Source organism: Trifolium pratense, linkage group LG7 (genome assembly GCF_020283565.1).
Source record: "Trifolium pratense cultivar HEN17-A07 linkage group LG7, ARS_RC_1.1, whole genome shotgun sequence".
NCBI classification, from domain to species: Eukaryota; Viridiplantae; Streptophyta; class Magnoliopsida; order Fabales; family Fabaceae; genus Trifolium; species Trifolium pratense.
The window spans coordinates 1,749,468-1,762,470 of record NC_060065.1 but is presented as its reverse complement, the minus strand read 5'-3'; the positions used below and the strand labels follow the sequence as shown (position 1 = coordinate 1,762,470).

The following is a 13,003-nucleotide window of genomic DNA, read 5'->3' as shown; positions in this document are numbered from 1 at the left end:
TAAAGGACCGGAGTTGCTTTTGCAATGACGAAATTTAATTAAAAGGATTTGGACATGACAGAGTTGATAAAATAAAAGTGAAGAGGAGATAAGAAATGGGGCACCACACCCTATTCTATGAATTAGAAGGAATAATAATCCAAAATGAAAGATCACCGATCACCACAATTTCTTTTTTTTTTTTTTACGCTAATGTAATGACTAAACTCGATGTAAAAATGTGAAAAATATTTGAACCTTCTAATAATATACTCCCTCCGGTCCTTATTATAAGGAACAATTTGGTAAAAACACACATATCAAGAAACCTTATCTTTCTTAATAAAAATTCTAAAATTTTACAATCTATTCCAAAACTAACCTTGGTGTATTAATTTATTGTTAGGGAATATGTCACTCTAATTAATGCATAACTTTGGAATGGATACAATTTAATAAGGGTAGAAATGAAATTGTAAGAATAAATTTAATGATTGTTTCTTATAAAAAGGACCAATTTTTTTTTCAAATTGTTCCTTATAAAAAGGACCGGAGGGAGTACCTTACAGCTATAACTACATTTACGAGAAACAGAAAGAGGAAGGATCAATTTAATTAAAATAAAAATACTTTTTTTTTTGAACCAAAAATAAAAAATACTTGATTAAAAGAATTCGTCCAAAACAAAAACGTAATTAAGAGAAGAAAAACAGAAAGAAAAGAAACCAACCCCGTTAAAGTAAGAATGAAAGTAAAAACTTAGGTTTTAATTAAAAAAAAAACAAAACCAAAAATGTCGCGCCAATATAACAATGCCGAAGGGGTTTTGGCGTGTGATTGAAGAAAAAGGGTTATTTTCGTCTTTCGTCCCTCACCCTCATCGTCAAATCGCTCGCTACATTACCGGCGTCGACGTTAGCCGTCATAATTTGGTATGTTACCATTCATTCCTTTCTATATTCTCAATAAATTGGGGATGCATCTTCTCAACATTAATTGATTAAAATCATAATCACTTTCAATTTTCATTCTATATACCTAAATATTTTTTTTGTTGTTCAGCTGTAATGTTGCTTATAAAGTTTGTGTTTTTATTTTTTATAATGAACTTATAAACTGTATTAGTGTGTCAGTGTTGTGTCGGTAGGAAAAAAAAATATACTTTACTGATCATGTTTTGGAAAAGATGATTTTTTATTCATTGGAATAGATAATACCTAACAATCATGGTGCGAGTTTTGGCAGTCGAGGAATTTGTTGATTTCTATTGAGAGGGGTGGTTGGTTTTGATGGCAAAGATGGGTTTTTTTTAGCAGTGGCGGAGCTAGCCAAAAATAGTGTTGTTGTCACATAACGGCTACAACGATACTATAGGATAGCGATAATTGAATTTGAACACGCCACTATTTTCTATAACTTGCAATTTACAGCACTTGTGTATACTATAGGGGAATATAAACTGTAATGTAGAATTTTGACAATTTCTCATTGTGATTTTAGCATACTCATTGTCTTGAACTTATTTATAACTTCTTGTTTTTCCCTCCATAGTTTACAAATGGCTGTGGAGGCTTCAGATGGGCCAGTAACTTTTAAAAAGAGCTCAGCGTCGAAGAGTAATCAATTGCATTCAGAAATGAAAAATTCTGATAGTTATGATGATGGACAATCAAATAGAAAGACCTCTGACGTGCCTGCTTCAAATGGCCAAAGTTCTAGCTCATTAAATGGTAAGGCATCTGCCATTGAATCTTCTGTGGATATATCTAAAGAATCAAATCTCAAAACTTATACTAAAAGCTCCCCTTCAGCAAATTCAAAATTTCCATCATTGGGAAATAAAAATGAGTCTCTTTTAGAAAAGAAAATTCCCAAATGTGATGATTTTGAGGACGAGGAGGATAATACGCCATTGAGTGATATTAGAATGAAGATGAACAATGACAATGATAAGAAAGCAACTCCTAATGCTCTGAAGAAATCTTATGAAGACTCTGATGATGATGATATTCCTTTGTCAGCAAGGTTGCCACATAATACCAATTTGGGAGAATCTAGTTCTAACTATGATGACTCTGATAAACAGGAAACGGCATCTAAGCTGTCTGTTAAGAGACCGTTAGATGAAATTGGCTCATTACATTCTTCAGGTAAGAAGCCAAAACTCTCAGATCCAGGTTCATCAATTAATGCTAAACAAATATCGGTGAGATCTGATGCAAAGGTTGAAGAGGAAGATGATGATGATATTCCTATTTCCCGAAAAAAGAACAAGGTGGTCAAATTAATGGATAAATCATCTTCCTCGAAGAAGTTGACAAATGTCGCTAAAGTCAATAAGGGTGCTGCTCCATCTTTTAAGAAAAAGGAAAAGCTCAAAAAATCAGGCAATGAATCAGAACATTCCCAATCTACTAAACTTCAATTGAGCTCTGGTGATGGGCAGAAAAAATGGACTACTTTGGTTCACAATGGTATCATATTCCCACCTCCTTACAATCCCCATGGGGTAAAGATTCTCTATAAGGGGAAGCCAGTAACTTTGACTCCAGAACAAGAGGAGGTAGGATTTTGCTTATGAATAATGTTTTCGTGGTTTTGGGTGACTGTTTGCTCTTGCTTTTTTTGTTTTGTATTTGTTTTTCATATTTGATGTGATGTGGTTTGGAAAATACTTTTATAAGTAAGCGGGAGATATTCCTCATTTTACTAGCTTATTTTGTGGGGTTGAGTTAGGCTCTGTCCAAATCCTAAATAGTATCGGAGCCTATTATAGATCCCGGTTGGAACCCATTATCAGGCTACTGTGTCACACTCCAATTGTTAAATCATGGACGTGAGATAAGGGTGTTGAGTGTCTCACATTGGATGCGATATAGCTTGAAAATGAGTTTATAAGTGATACATATTTCTTACCTTACAATTTGATTTTGTGTGGTCGAGTTAAGCCCTATCCATGTTAGAGTTCTCATTTAAAATGTCGAGTTTCTGATATTGTTTTTTATGTTGTTTTTTAATTTTTGAGAAATTGAGGTGATTCAAGTATTTCTATGTTAGAGTTTTCATATAAAAAGTCTGAGTTTCTGATAATATTATAAACTTGGAATGTACGTGCAGGTTGCCACACTGTTTGCAGTCATGCGGGATACAGAATACATGGAAAAAGAAATATTCAAGGATAATTTTTGGAATGACTGGCGGGAGTTGCTAGGAGAAAATCATGTGATTCAGAACTTAAAAGATTGTGACTTTACACCGATATACGATTGGTGCCAGATTGAAAAGGATAAGAAAAAACAAATGAGTTTGGAGGTAAGTTGCTTAAATTTGTTGATTTTTTACCAGTCTTTTGGTAGGAAGTGGAGATGAATCTAAATTAGTTTGTAAAGTTTGTGGTAAATCCCATACTCCCTTTTGAATCTAAGTGGAGATGGATTTTAATACAGTTGTATACATCTTTATGTATGTCTATGTATTTTGTGAGACTTTTACTTAGTTAGCTTGAGATGTGATCATTAGTTTCTTTTATGTATTTATTGTGCTTAATTGTTGGCCCTCTTGTATCTTATTTTTATCAGGAGAAAAAGGCCCTAAGGGAGGAGAAAATGAAACAAGAAGAGAAATACATGTGGGCTATTGTTGATGGTGTTAAAGAGAAGGTTTAGTCTTCTCTCCCTCTTTCTTTGCCCAACCAAACCCTCTTCCCTGTATCTCTTGAAAAAATGTCGTCTGATTTTGCCTTTGAATTTGTCCAGCTTTGTTAATATACTTTACCTTATCTTGAATTAGCTTGTTCCATGAATTAAGAGTCCATATTATCTAAGTTGGATGTTTGCTTAACCTTTATTACTGTCGTTATTTGATGCTGGTTGATGTGCAAAGTAGTAAATCAAGACATGAGCTGCAATTATCATACTCTCAAATAACACAAAATAGAGTTAATTTTCATTTAACTTTTGTTGTGAATATGAGATTTCTTGTTCAGTCAATAAAACACTCAACAATTTTTTTCATTACTAGCACTGTGAGTCTTAGAATTTGGGTTGGGACCTTTAGAGCCGATGTCTGAGAAGCTGCACTCTACGACGCTTTACTCAGCCTTTCCGGTCAGCCCCTCCGTAGGTAGCCCTTTCTGAGCCAATGACAACTAGCTAGCTATAAAGGGGAAGAACCAAACTGCATAAATACTCCACCAAGCATCCCATAGTACAATCCCGTAGTACAATGCAGGCTAACCCAAAGTTTATTTTTAAGCATAGGTAGGAAAACAAAATCATTGACAGTTTCTTTTAGGGTAGGACTAGAGGGTGAGATAAATAACTTGATTTATTTGAAACATGATTTTTGTTAAAAAAAAAAATTCTGTATTTTTATCTTTTATATTTTGGTTGGATCAGTTTCTTGAATTCTCATGCATTGTGGAAATGGAAAGGGTTATGTGGTCATGGTTTTTTAACTTTATAACTTTCTCTTGTTTACCTTTCTCTATAAAGCTTTTACTTTTGAAACGTCCTTATTAAACTGTTAGTTTCAACTTTTTCTCTGAGATGCTTTTTATGGCTTATTTTTGTTAAATCTTTTAGGTTGGCAATTTTAGAGCTGAACCTCCAGGATTGTTCCGTGGACGTGGAGTGCATCCCAAGGTTGTGATGACAATTGTTATTAGAAACAAAAACATGCAAACTGACTTCAGAGAGAATGGCTTCATGCATCTATGAATCTTAACATTTTTTAAGAGTATCTGACAAGTTTTGGCAATTAACAACTTATACTTGATGTTATTAGATGGGCAAAGTGAAAAGACGCATCCGTCCAAATGATGTCGTAATTAATATTGGAAAGGATGCACCAATTCCCGAATGTCCTATTCCTGGTGAAAGGTATCATTGTTCAATAACTTCTTGGTGAACAAGTCTCGAAAGAAAATTAATACCACGAATTGAAAGTCATTGTTATATTCTGAAATCATTGATTTGTGTGCCGTTGGAAGCTGGGCTGAGATAACACATGATGATACAGTTACTTGGTTAGCCAAGTGGCGTGACCCAATCAAACCAAATAAATTAAAAATGGTGTCTCTGGCAGCTAGTAGTTCCTGGAAAGGGCAGAGCGACAAGGAAAAGTATGAGAAAGCAAGGATGTTGAAGGTGCGTTCCACTTTGTGTATTTTATTCATTATGCAATTTCGAATGATATTTTGTATGATATTTAAAAGAACCTGTTTAATTATGGAATACCTTGACATCTTTGTGCAGAGTTATATAGGGAACATCAGGGCTGCATATACAAAAGGTTTCACAAGCAAAGATATTACTAAGCAGCAAATAGCTGTTGCTACTTATTTTATTGACAAACTAGCTTTGAGGGCTGGCAATGAGAAGGTACAAATATAATATCTGCAGATGTAATTGCTTATTTGTTCACTACAAATCACCTCCTCCCCAATTGTGAATGCATATGTAATTTGCAAGTCAAAGCATGCTAAATACTTGCTAGTTCAAGTTAAACTGGCAATAGTTTAAGGAGCTGTGAAAAGTAGGAAGGCATAATATTTTCAATTTTTTCAGAGTGTGCTCTAGGGATTCACACTAAGTTGATCTTCTACTATACACTCATAACAATAATTACAATTTATATTTAAAAGGCTACGAACAACTTTTTTTTTATAAATGGAGATTAACATCTCCACTTCCCAAGTACGTGTATGATATTCTCTAACTATGCACATGAAGTCTTGAACCTACAACTCTCAATACTAATATGGACTCCAACACTCGTTACCAACACTACTTGGAAGGTGGAATAATGTGGTACTATTTCCAGCTAGAGCAAATGAAAATTATTTATTGCTTATAACAATGTCATACGTCAGTGGCTTGTATCTGTTACAGTCCAGCTGCTTAATTGCTGTTTGAACAAATGTATAGAATTCAGAACATGAACGGAAAACATAGCACAAGATTTCAGTTAATATCTATTAAAAGTCAGCCTTGTAAGTTTGTCACGTAGGTGTCTGATTACTGCTGTTAGTTTTGCTTTCTGGTCTTGTTATTTTACTGCAGCGGTTTTATCAACCAGTTACACTGGCCAGTGTATTTCTGCTTGTTGATTTATTGTTTTTAAAGCTTACTTCATCTAGTGGAAAAGGATTTTGTTTGTTGTTGATTATTTAAAGCTTTTCTATTTCTTTTCATTGCCTTTATTGTCCGAAAATTAACTCACTTTTGCAAATCAAATATAGTTGTTTCTCATTTACATTTCCTCAGGATGATGAAGAAGCAGATACAGTTGGTTGTTGCACGTTAAAAGTTGAAAATGTGACTGCAGAAGGCCACAACAAATTGAAGGTATTCGAACTTATACATCTTTCTACTGTACTTTTTTGTCTGTGTTTTAGGTTGAGGAGGATAAATTGCAGTACCCTACATGTGATTTTTCTTTAAGTTTGGTTGCTTAGTTTTATTGTTAACTGCAAATACTTATGTTAATAATGATCATGATTCATTGCTGGTTTAATGCAGTTTGACTTCCTTGGTAAAGATTCAATTAAGTATGAAAATACAGTTGAGGTGGAGCCTCCTGTTTATAAAGCCATTTTGAAGTTCCAAAAAGGTGGCAAACTGGTTCTACTTTTTTATATAGTGTATGAGACTGAGGTGAGGCTATTAAGTATCTGCTTTTGTCTATTATCAGATAAACAGCCCGGTGATGATCTTTTTGACAAGCTAGATACAAGTAAATTAAATGCCCATCTGAAGGAACTCATGCCCAACCTGACAGCAAAAGTCTTTCGTACATTCAATGCATCATTTACTTTGGATGATATGGTAAAAATTGCTTTGAAATTAATGGCCATGCATTCGCATTGCCATAAAAACGAGACCATAAAAAAGAGATTATTCTGTTTTCTAATATGCTTTTACGTACTATCAATTAATTCCTTTGTCATTTGTGTCTGTGTGGCATTAATGTTCATATCGAAGTCATATTAGGGGAGTACCTCTTTTACAAGCTATATTAAAGTCATATACTTCCTTTTTTCGTACTAAAATTTTAATTGAGATTACCATTGAATCCAGTCTTAAAGGGAACTTGTTACCATTTGCCTTACAAATTTCTACACAATAAGGATTACTTACTTTTGATTAAATTTGTAATGTACTCCCAATATGCTTTAATATATTCCATGTAATGTAAATGTATACATGCCAAACATGTATTATGTGCAAATGCAGATAAATATTTATTATGATATTTTCTATAAAAAATGCTGTAATTTGATATATAGCTTTATTGCTTTTAGAACAAACCCTTGATTTGTTACTCCAAAGATTTTTTTCATCGAAATATCCCTTCAAAGATTAAAGTGTCCTGTGTCACTATATTGACCCTCCAATGTTTTTTTCACATGATATTAGGACAGATGAAAAATTGTCAAAGATTAAAGTGTCACTATATTGGCCCTCCAATGTTTTTTCAAAATGTTATTAGCCCCTCGGATGAATAAAAAATGTGTATTACTAAGTGTGTAATCTTTACTTTATGAGACATTGTATTACTAAGTGTGTAATCTTTACTCTATCAGACATTGTTTCAAGAGTAACTCCTCAATAATATCCTAGTAAATTCAGTATGGCCTATTGATTTCGATACCAGTGTTAACAGACTTGTGAAAACATCTCAATCTTTATAAGACCAAATTAAAGGTTTATTAGAATTTTAGAGGCCTATACTCAACCACAAAAGCTAGCTTGAGAGTTGAGGTTTGCACTACACTTATAAAGGCTATCTTTACCATATCTCTAGCCAATGTGGGACTTCTAACACACCCCCTCACGTCCAGAACTGAACAAGCTGGAACGTGGGATCAACAACAACGGGTGGCCCAAATATGGGAGGTCTCCACAACAAACAACAAATGGATCTAGGATAGGCTCTGATACCATATTAGAATTTTAGAGGCCTATACTCAACCACAAAAGCTAGCTTGAGAGTTGAGGTTTGCACTACACTTATAAAGGCTATCTTTACCATATCTCTAGCCAATGTGGGACTTCTAACAAGGTTTATTCTTGATTTTATTCTGTCTCTTAATTTTAGAACTCCTATATTTAATTTTCCTTGAACTATGTGACAACAGTTGAATAAGGAAACTAAAGATGGAGTTGTTGCAGAAAAAACAGCTGTTTATCAGCATGCAAATAAACAGGTAGTTTTCACAAAATTCCTTTTTGATTCCTTCGTTGACGTACATAGACAGTTGTGTCCTGGTTTTCTAAGTTGCGTTCATTTGTCTTTTACATAACAGGTTGCAATCATTTGTAATCATCAGCGTAGTGTTTCAAAAAATCACAGTACACAAATTTCAAAGTTGAATGAAAAGATTGACGAACTTCAGGTTTGATAATACTATTTAGAATTTAGAAACATGGTGTGAATGAGTTTCTCGTCACTGGCTCATTTTGTTTGAAATTTAGAGGGCATGAAAACATATACTTGGAGCTGACTTGCTTTTAAGTTGTAGGCTGTTTTAAAGGAGCTGAAAATAGATTTGGACAGGGCAAGAAAAGAAAAGCCACCTCTAAAGAGGAGTTCAGACGGGAAGAACAAGAGGAACTTGAATCCTGAAGCGTAATATACAGCTTCCTTAGCATCTTTACACATTATAATTATGAAATGTAATGTGTGATTTATGTTAACCTACAGGATAGGGAAAAAGATAGCTCAAACCAGCGCAAAAATTGAGAAAATGCAACGTGATATACACACAAAAGAAGATCTAAAAACTGTGGCACTTGGCACGTCCAAGATAAACTACTTAGATCCCAGGATAACAGTTTCCTGGTGCAAGCGGCACGAGGTTCCTATTGAGAAGGTTTGGACTTCTTCACTTGTTATGATTACATTTCATTATTGTATTTTTCTCTTATGTTTTCGATTTATGTTGTATACCAGTTTTTGTTATAGTCCCTGAAATTTTTGTTTCAAATTGGTCCATGTAGTATGTTTGATTTTGATTGGCTTATGACTAACATACTCTTATTGCTTGGGGCTTGAAATCTTCAGATTTACACTAAAACTCTGCTGGAAAAATTTGCTTGGGCAATGGATGTAGATCCTGACTTCAGATTCTGAGATCTATGAGATAGAAGCATACAAATACAACTATGTGGGGGGATTTTTTTATTTTTTTATACTCATTCCGTTTACATTAAAAATAAATTTTGTTTCTTTATTTTATAAGTCCAACGGAAATTTATTTATGTTTCTTAACATAAACAACATATGAAAGTAGGCATCTACAAGAACTTAGCTTGTATTTATTTACATTTGTTTTTCACTTAGCTACACAGTTAATACTAAAGGACTTCGAACACTATGTTTACCATTACACCAAGTAATTGATCCAAAAAGACCCTCCTCCAAACGAGGTTAAAGTAGATGAGAAAACAACTTGGTAGCTTACTGTTTTGCTACTTTTTGTGAATTGAGTCCTATGTAACACAAGTAGTTGAAGTAGTCCAGGGTGGTGGTTTCATAAACTAGCCCTGGTTGGAATGGTTGAATTGTTGTTATTCCCCCTGCTCCATAGTCATAAGGTGTGGCAACTGACCCTAAATCCCTTGTAATGGGAGCCTTCATATTGTTAAACTGAGTTGCTACATTTTGAAAAACAAGGGGTGATGAGTTACTTACTAGATTGATGATATCGTATTAGGATTACATTAATTAAGGACATTGATTTGAGTTTGCAAAAACAGAAACAAATGAAAATGAAAAGTCTGACCAGATGTGATGATGGCTGATCTGATTGCAGAGGGACTCCAAGTGGGGTTTTCAGATTTAATGCTGGCTGCAAGGCGTGAAACATGGGGGCATGCCATGGAAGTCCCTGATTCAAATATATATGGCGAGGGTTTTTTCCCTTTTGGAACATCAGTTAAGTGATCATTACCAATCCATGCTGCAAGAATGTTAATGCCTGGTGCTGCAACATCAGGCTACAAAGAAAGAAAGAAAGAAAGAAAGAATTGTAGGTTATGTTTAGTGATCGATGAGTATAAAATGATAGTTATTTATATATCCTTACGTACCTTGAGAATATTCTTAGAAAGAGATGAAGGTCCTCTACTTGAAAAGGTTGCCACAATAGGTGCAGGCTTATAATCAATGACAATACTTGTTGGTAGAATTGTTGCCACTGGATTGCTTGTTGAATTGATATATTGGAGGATTGTTGCAGCATGTTTTGTTCTTACTACTGTTGCTGGGAAGTCTCCATAATATTCAGCCTCTGCTCCTATTTGGTCAGTAATACGAACAAGTCCTAATCCACCCAACGCTTGCACTATCGTAATTATGACCCCGATTGATAAATCATCATTTATGCCATCGACACAAACGAAACGACAATATTTCCTTTCACTTTTTTCTCATCATCCAATAAACCGTGACACAGCTGCATTTGACAGATAACACTAATAATCTATTTATTATACCCAACAAGTTTAAATTCATTCATTATCACGTAACGTACCTTGCTTCATCTGAGTCAGCCGTAGTTGTCTTAGCAGCTTCACCATATATCATTGGATAATCTGCTGATTTTGAAAGAGGGGAGAAATTTATTGCTCGGTCCTGAACAATAATAACGAGTCAATATATGATCGAACACAACACTACTAGTCACAACATTATGAAGTTTGATATATATGGTTAGAATTAGCTATTGCATCTTAACAGAAAATAGGAGTATATATTTGAGATCTCTCTCATGGTAAACATAACTTGTACATTGTTTACAATGCAATAATAACAATTACCAAACAATTATGTATATTGTTTTCAATAATTGTAGTAGAAACAGCACCTTGATAACTTTGTTAGTACCCATAACAACATTTGACTGAAGATCACAATCGATGGTGGTGGCTGCAACGGTTAATATCTGGTCCATAATTTCCAGCTGCACAAACCACTATGATGCCGCGCTCCACAGCATGGAATGCTCCAATTGCAATCATGTCGGATGTCAAGTCAGATTTCGGTCTTCAACTAAGTAACTATGTGAATCATTGTTCTCATTGTTTGTACGCGCTGCCACTTTAAAAAATTTAAAAACGGTTTTATTAAATCTAGTAAAGAAATTGTCTATGAGTTTAACTCAGTTGGTAAGGAAATTGCATAATTTTATGATATAATTTTTTTTCTGATGGTTGAAATTTTTTAGAAGTAAAATATATTTTTAAGGAAAAAATACTAATATGTGTATATGAAAGAGTAAATAAAATGTAATTTTTAGTTTAGGTTAGGTCTCTAGTCAATATTTTTCAATGATATGAAATCGATCGATATCAAACTAATAGAAGTCAGATTTGTTTGATTTAGTTCAGATTGAACTAAGCTTTGATTTATTGATGATTTGATTTGGTTTTTGTATATTATGCCTTTTTATTTTCTCAACACGTACACCTGTTACAGTTGGATGAGTTGATGTCGCTTGATGGAATTGGACCTATTATTCCATTGTCTGATGAAGTGATAGTATTATTCTCTTGATGGTGTTCAATTATTTGATGAGGAGTATGCACCTATATATATATATATATAATTAAGAAGCATTCGCAAATAATGTTATTGTTTTTGTCAGCATTTGAATTATATGATTTATTTATGTAAAGAAGTGAAGAATCTCACATTCAAACTCATACTTTTATATATCAACATTTTTACATATACCAATTGAGCTGAATTAACATGACATTCATATTCTTTCTTTGATATATTTTTTGAGCTATAAGTTCATCAAACTTCAAAATATCACCTCAGTTATAATCTTTCACATAGATTCTTATTCTTCGGCATATTGTGGTAAATATTATCTCATTCGTGCTGTCGGTGCTGATTTGTCACGTGTATTTATGCTGATTTGTTATCTGAATGTTTATACATATATAATTATTACATTATTTACGTGTAAGTTTTATCTAAATTTGCTTAAAAAAATTATAAAACAATTTAGTACCACGACATATGTCAAACGTTAGTTAAACCACGACAAAACTTAGGGGAAATGAACAATTACATTATTTGTTCATGCATGATGATTTAGAAGGGCTAGCATATGTATGTAAAGTTGTAATAGACCATGCCAAACAAACGTGAAATGCAACAAAGCTAGACCTGAAAATATAACTCATCTATTTTTTATTCTTTTCCAATGGAAAGCCTCAAAACCATGATTTTGGAATTCTGAAGAGGAGGCCAAATTAACATGCATTATATGTACTTTTCAATTTGTTCATATTCTCATTATGTACATTCCTCACGGTGTATATATACAATGAACTAATCATTTTTTGTCATTACGACTGCTTCATTCAATACATATTTGCTTTTCAATTTTTTTGTTCTGTGCTTTTTACTGTATTTTGGTAATTTCATTTAGTTTCTACGTTTCACTTAATGCATTTTACATGACTATGATGTAAAATGGATTTTAGTTCTGTTTGGAAAGACACATAAGTTCTGTTTGGTAACAGTTTTTCAAAAGAGCTTATAGTTTATTTTACTAGCTTATAACTTACTTATTTTTCAAACGTTATTTCAATTAGTTTATGAACTTATAATTTATAACTTATCACTTATGTCTGTAAGCTAGCTTATCAGCTATCCACGATTTCTTTTTTTATCACACAGAGCCTTTGAGACTCAAACGAGTTAACGAGCTGTGATGTTTTATCAACAATTGTTAGGAATGCATCCTAAGCCTAAAAAATTTACTGCAACAATATTTATGTAAACAAACACAATTTTTATTTTTGATTTGCCATCTTCACACTAAAAGTGAGCTTGGCTAAAATCACATCGACTTATTCTTATATGAATCTTGAGAACTTAACTTATAGAGTATAAAATTTAAGAATAGAGGTTATATTTATTTACGGCGCCTTTTATATATTATGTTTCTTATCATAAATGAGTAGGCATCTACAAGAACTCGGCTTGTACTTAATTACATTTC

The 13,003-nt window shown here is 33.4% G+C and overlaps 2 protein-coding genes across 2 annotated transcripts; one reads left to right on the top strand and one right to left on the bottom strand.

The window, feature by feature from the left end:
- The first annotated feature begins 791 nt into the window (after positions 1 to 791).
- LOC123898338 (DNA topoisomerase 1 alpha-like) lies at positions 792 to 9,544 on the top strand. Its single transcript, XM_045949269.1, has 16 exons — positions 792 to 911; positions 1,531 to 2,542; positions 3,097 to 3,291; positions 3,558 to 3,638; positions 4,563 to 4,622; positions 4,765 to 4,859; positions 4,970 to 5,126; positions 5,235 to 5,360; positions 6,246 to 6,326; positions 6,501 to 6,591; positions 6,673 to 6,806; positions 8,120 to 8,188; positions 8,288 to 8,377; positions 8,504 to 8,610; positions 8,686 to 8,854; positions 9,046 to 9,544. The coding sequence occupies exons 2-16, from the start codon at positions 1,538 to 1,540 to the stop codon at positions 9,112 to 9,114; spliced, it is 2,529 nt and encodes an 842-aa protein (XP_045805225.1). The 5' UTR covers positions 792 to 911; positions 1,531 to 1,537; the 3' UTR covers positions 9,115 to 9,544.
- LOC123900082 (CO(2)-response secreted protease-like) lies at positions 9,442 to 10,936 on the bottom strand. The gene is made up of 5 exons (XM_045951397.1): positions 10,850 to 10,936; positions 10,517 to 10,617; positions 10,074 to 10,404; positions 9,767 to 9,980; positions 9,442 to 9,638 (listed from the first exon to the last, which is right to left on the bottom strand). The coding sequence occupies exons 1-5, from the start codon at positions 10,934 to 10,936 to the stop codon at positions 9,442 to 9,444; spliced, it is 930 nt and encodes a 309-aa protein (XP_045807353.1).
- Between the last annotated feature and the right edge of the window lie 2,067 nt (positions 10,937 to 13,003).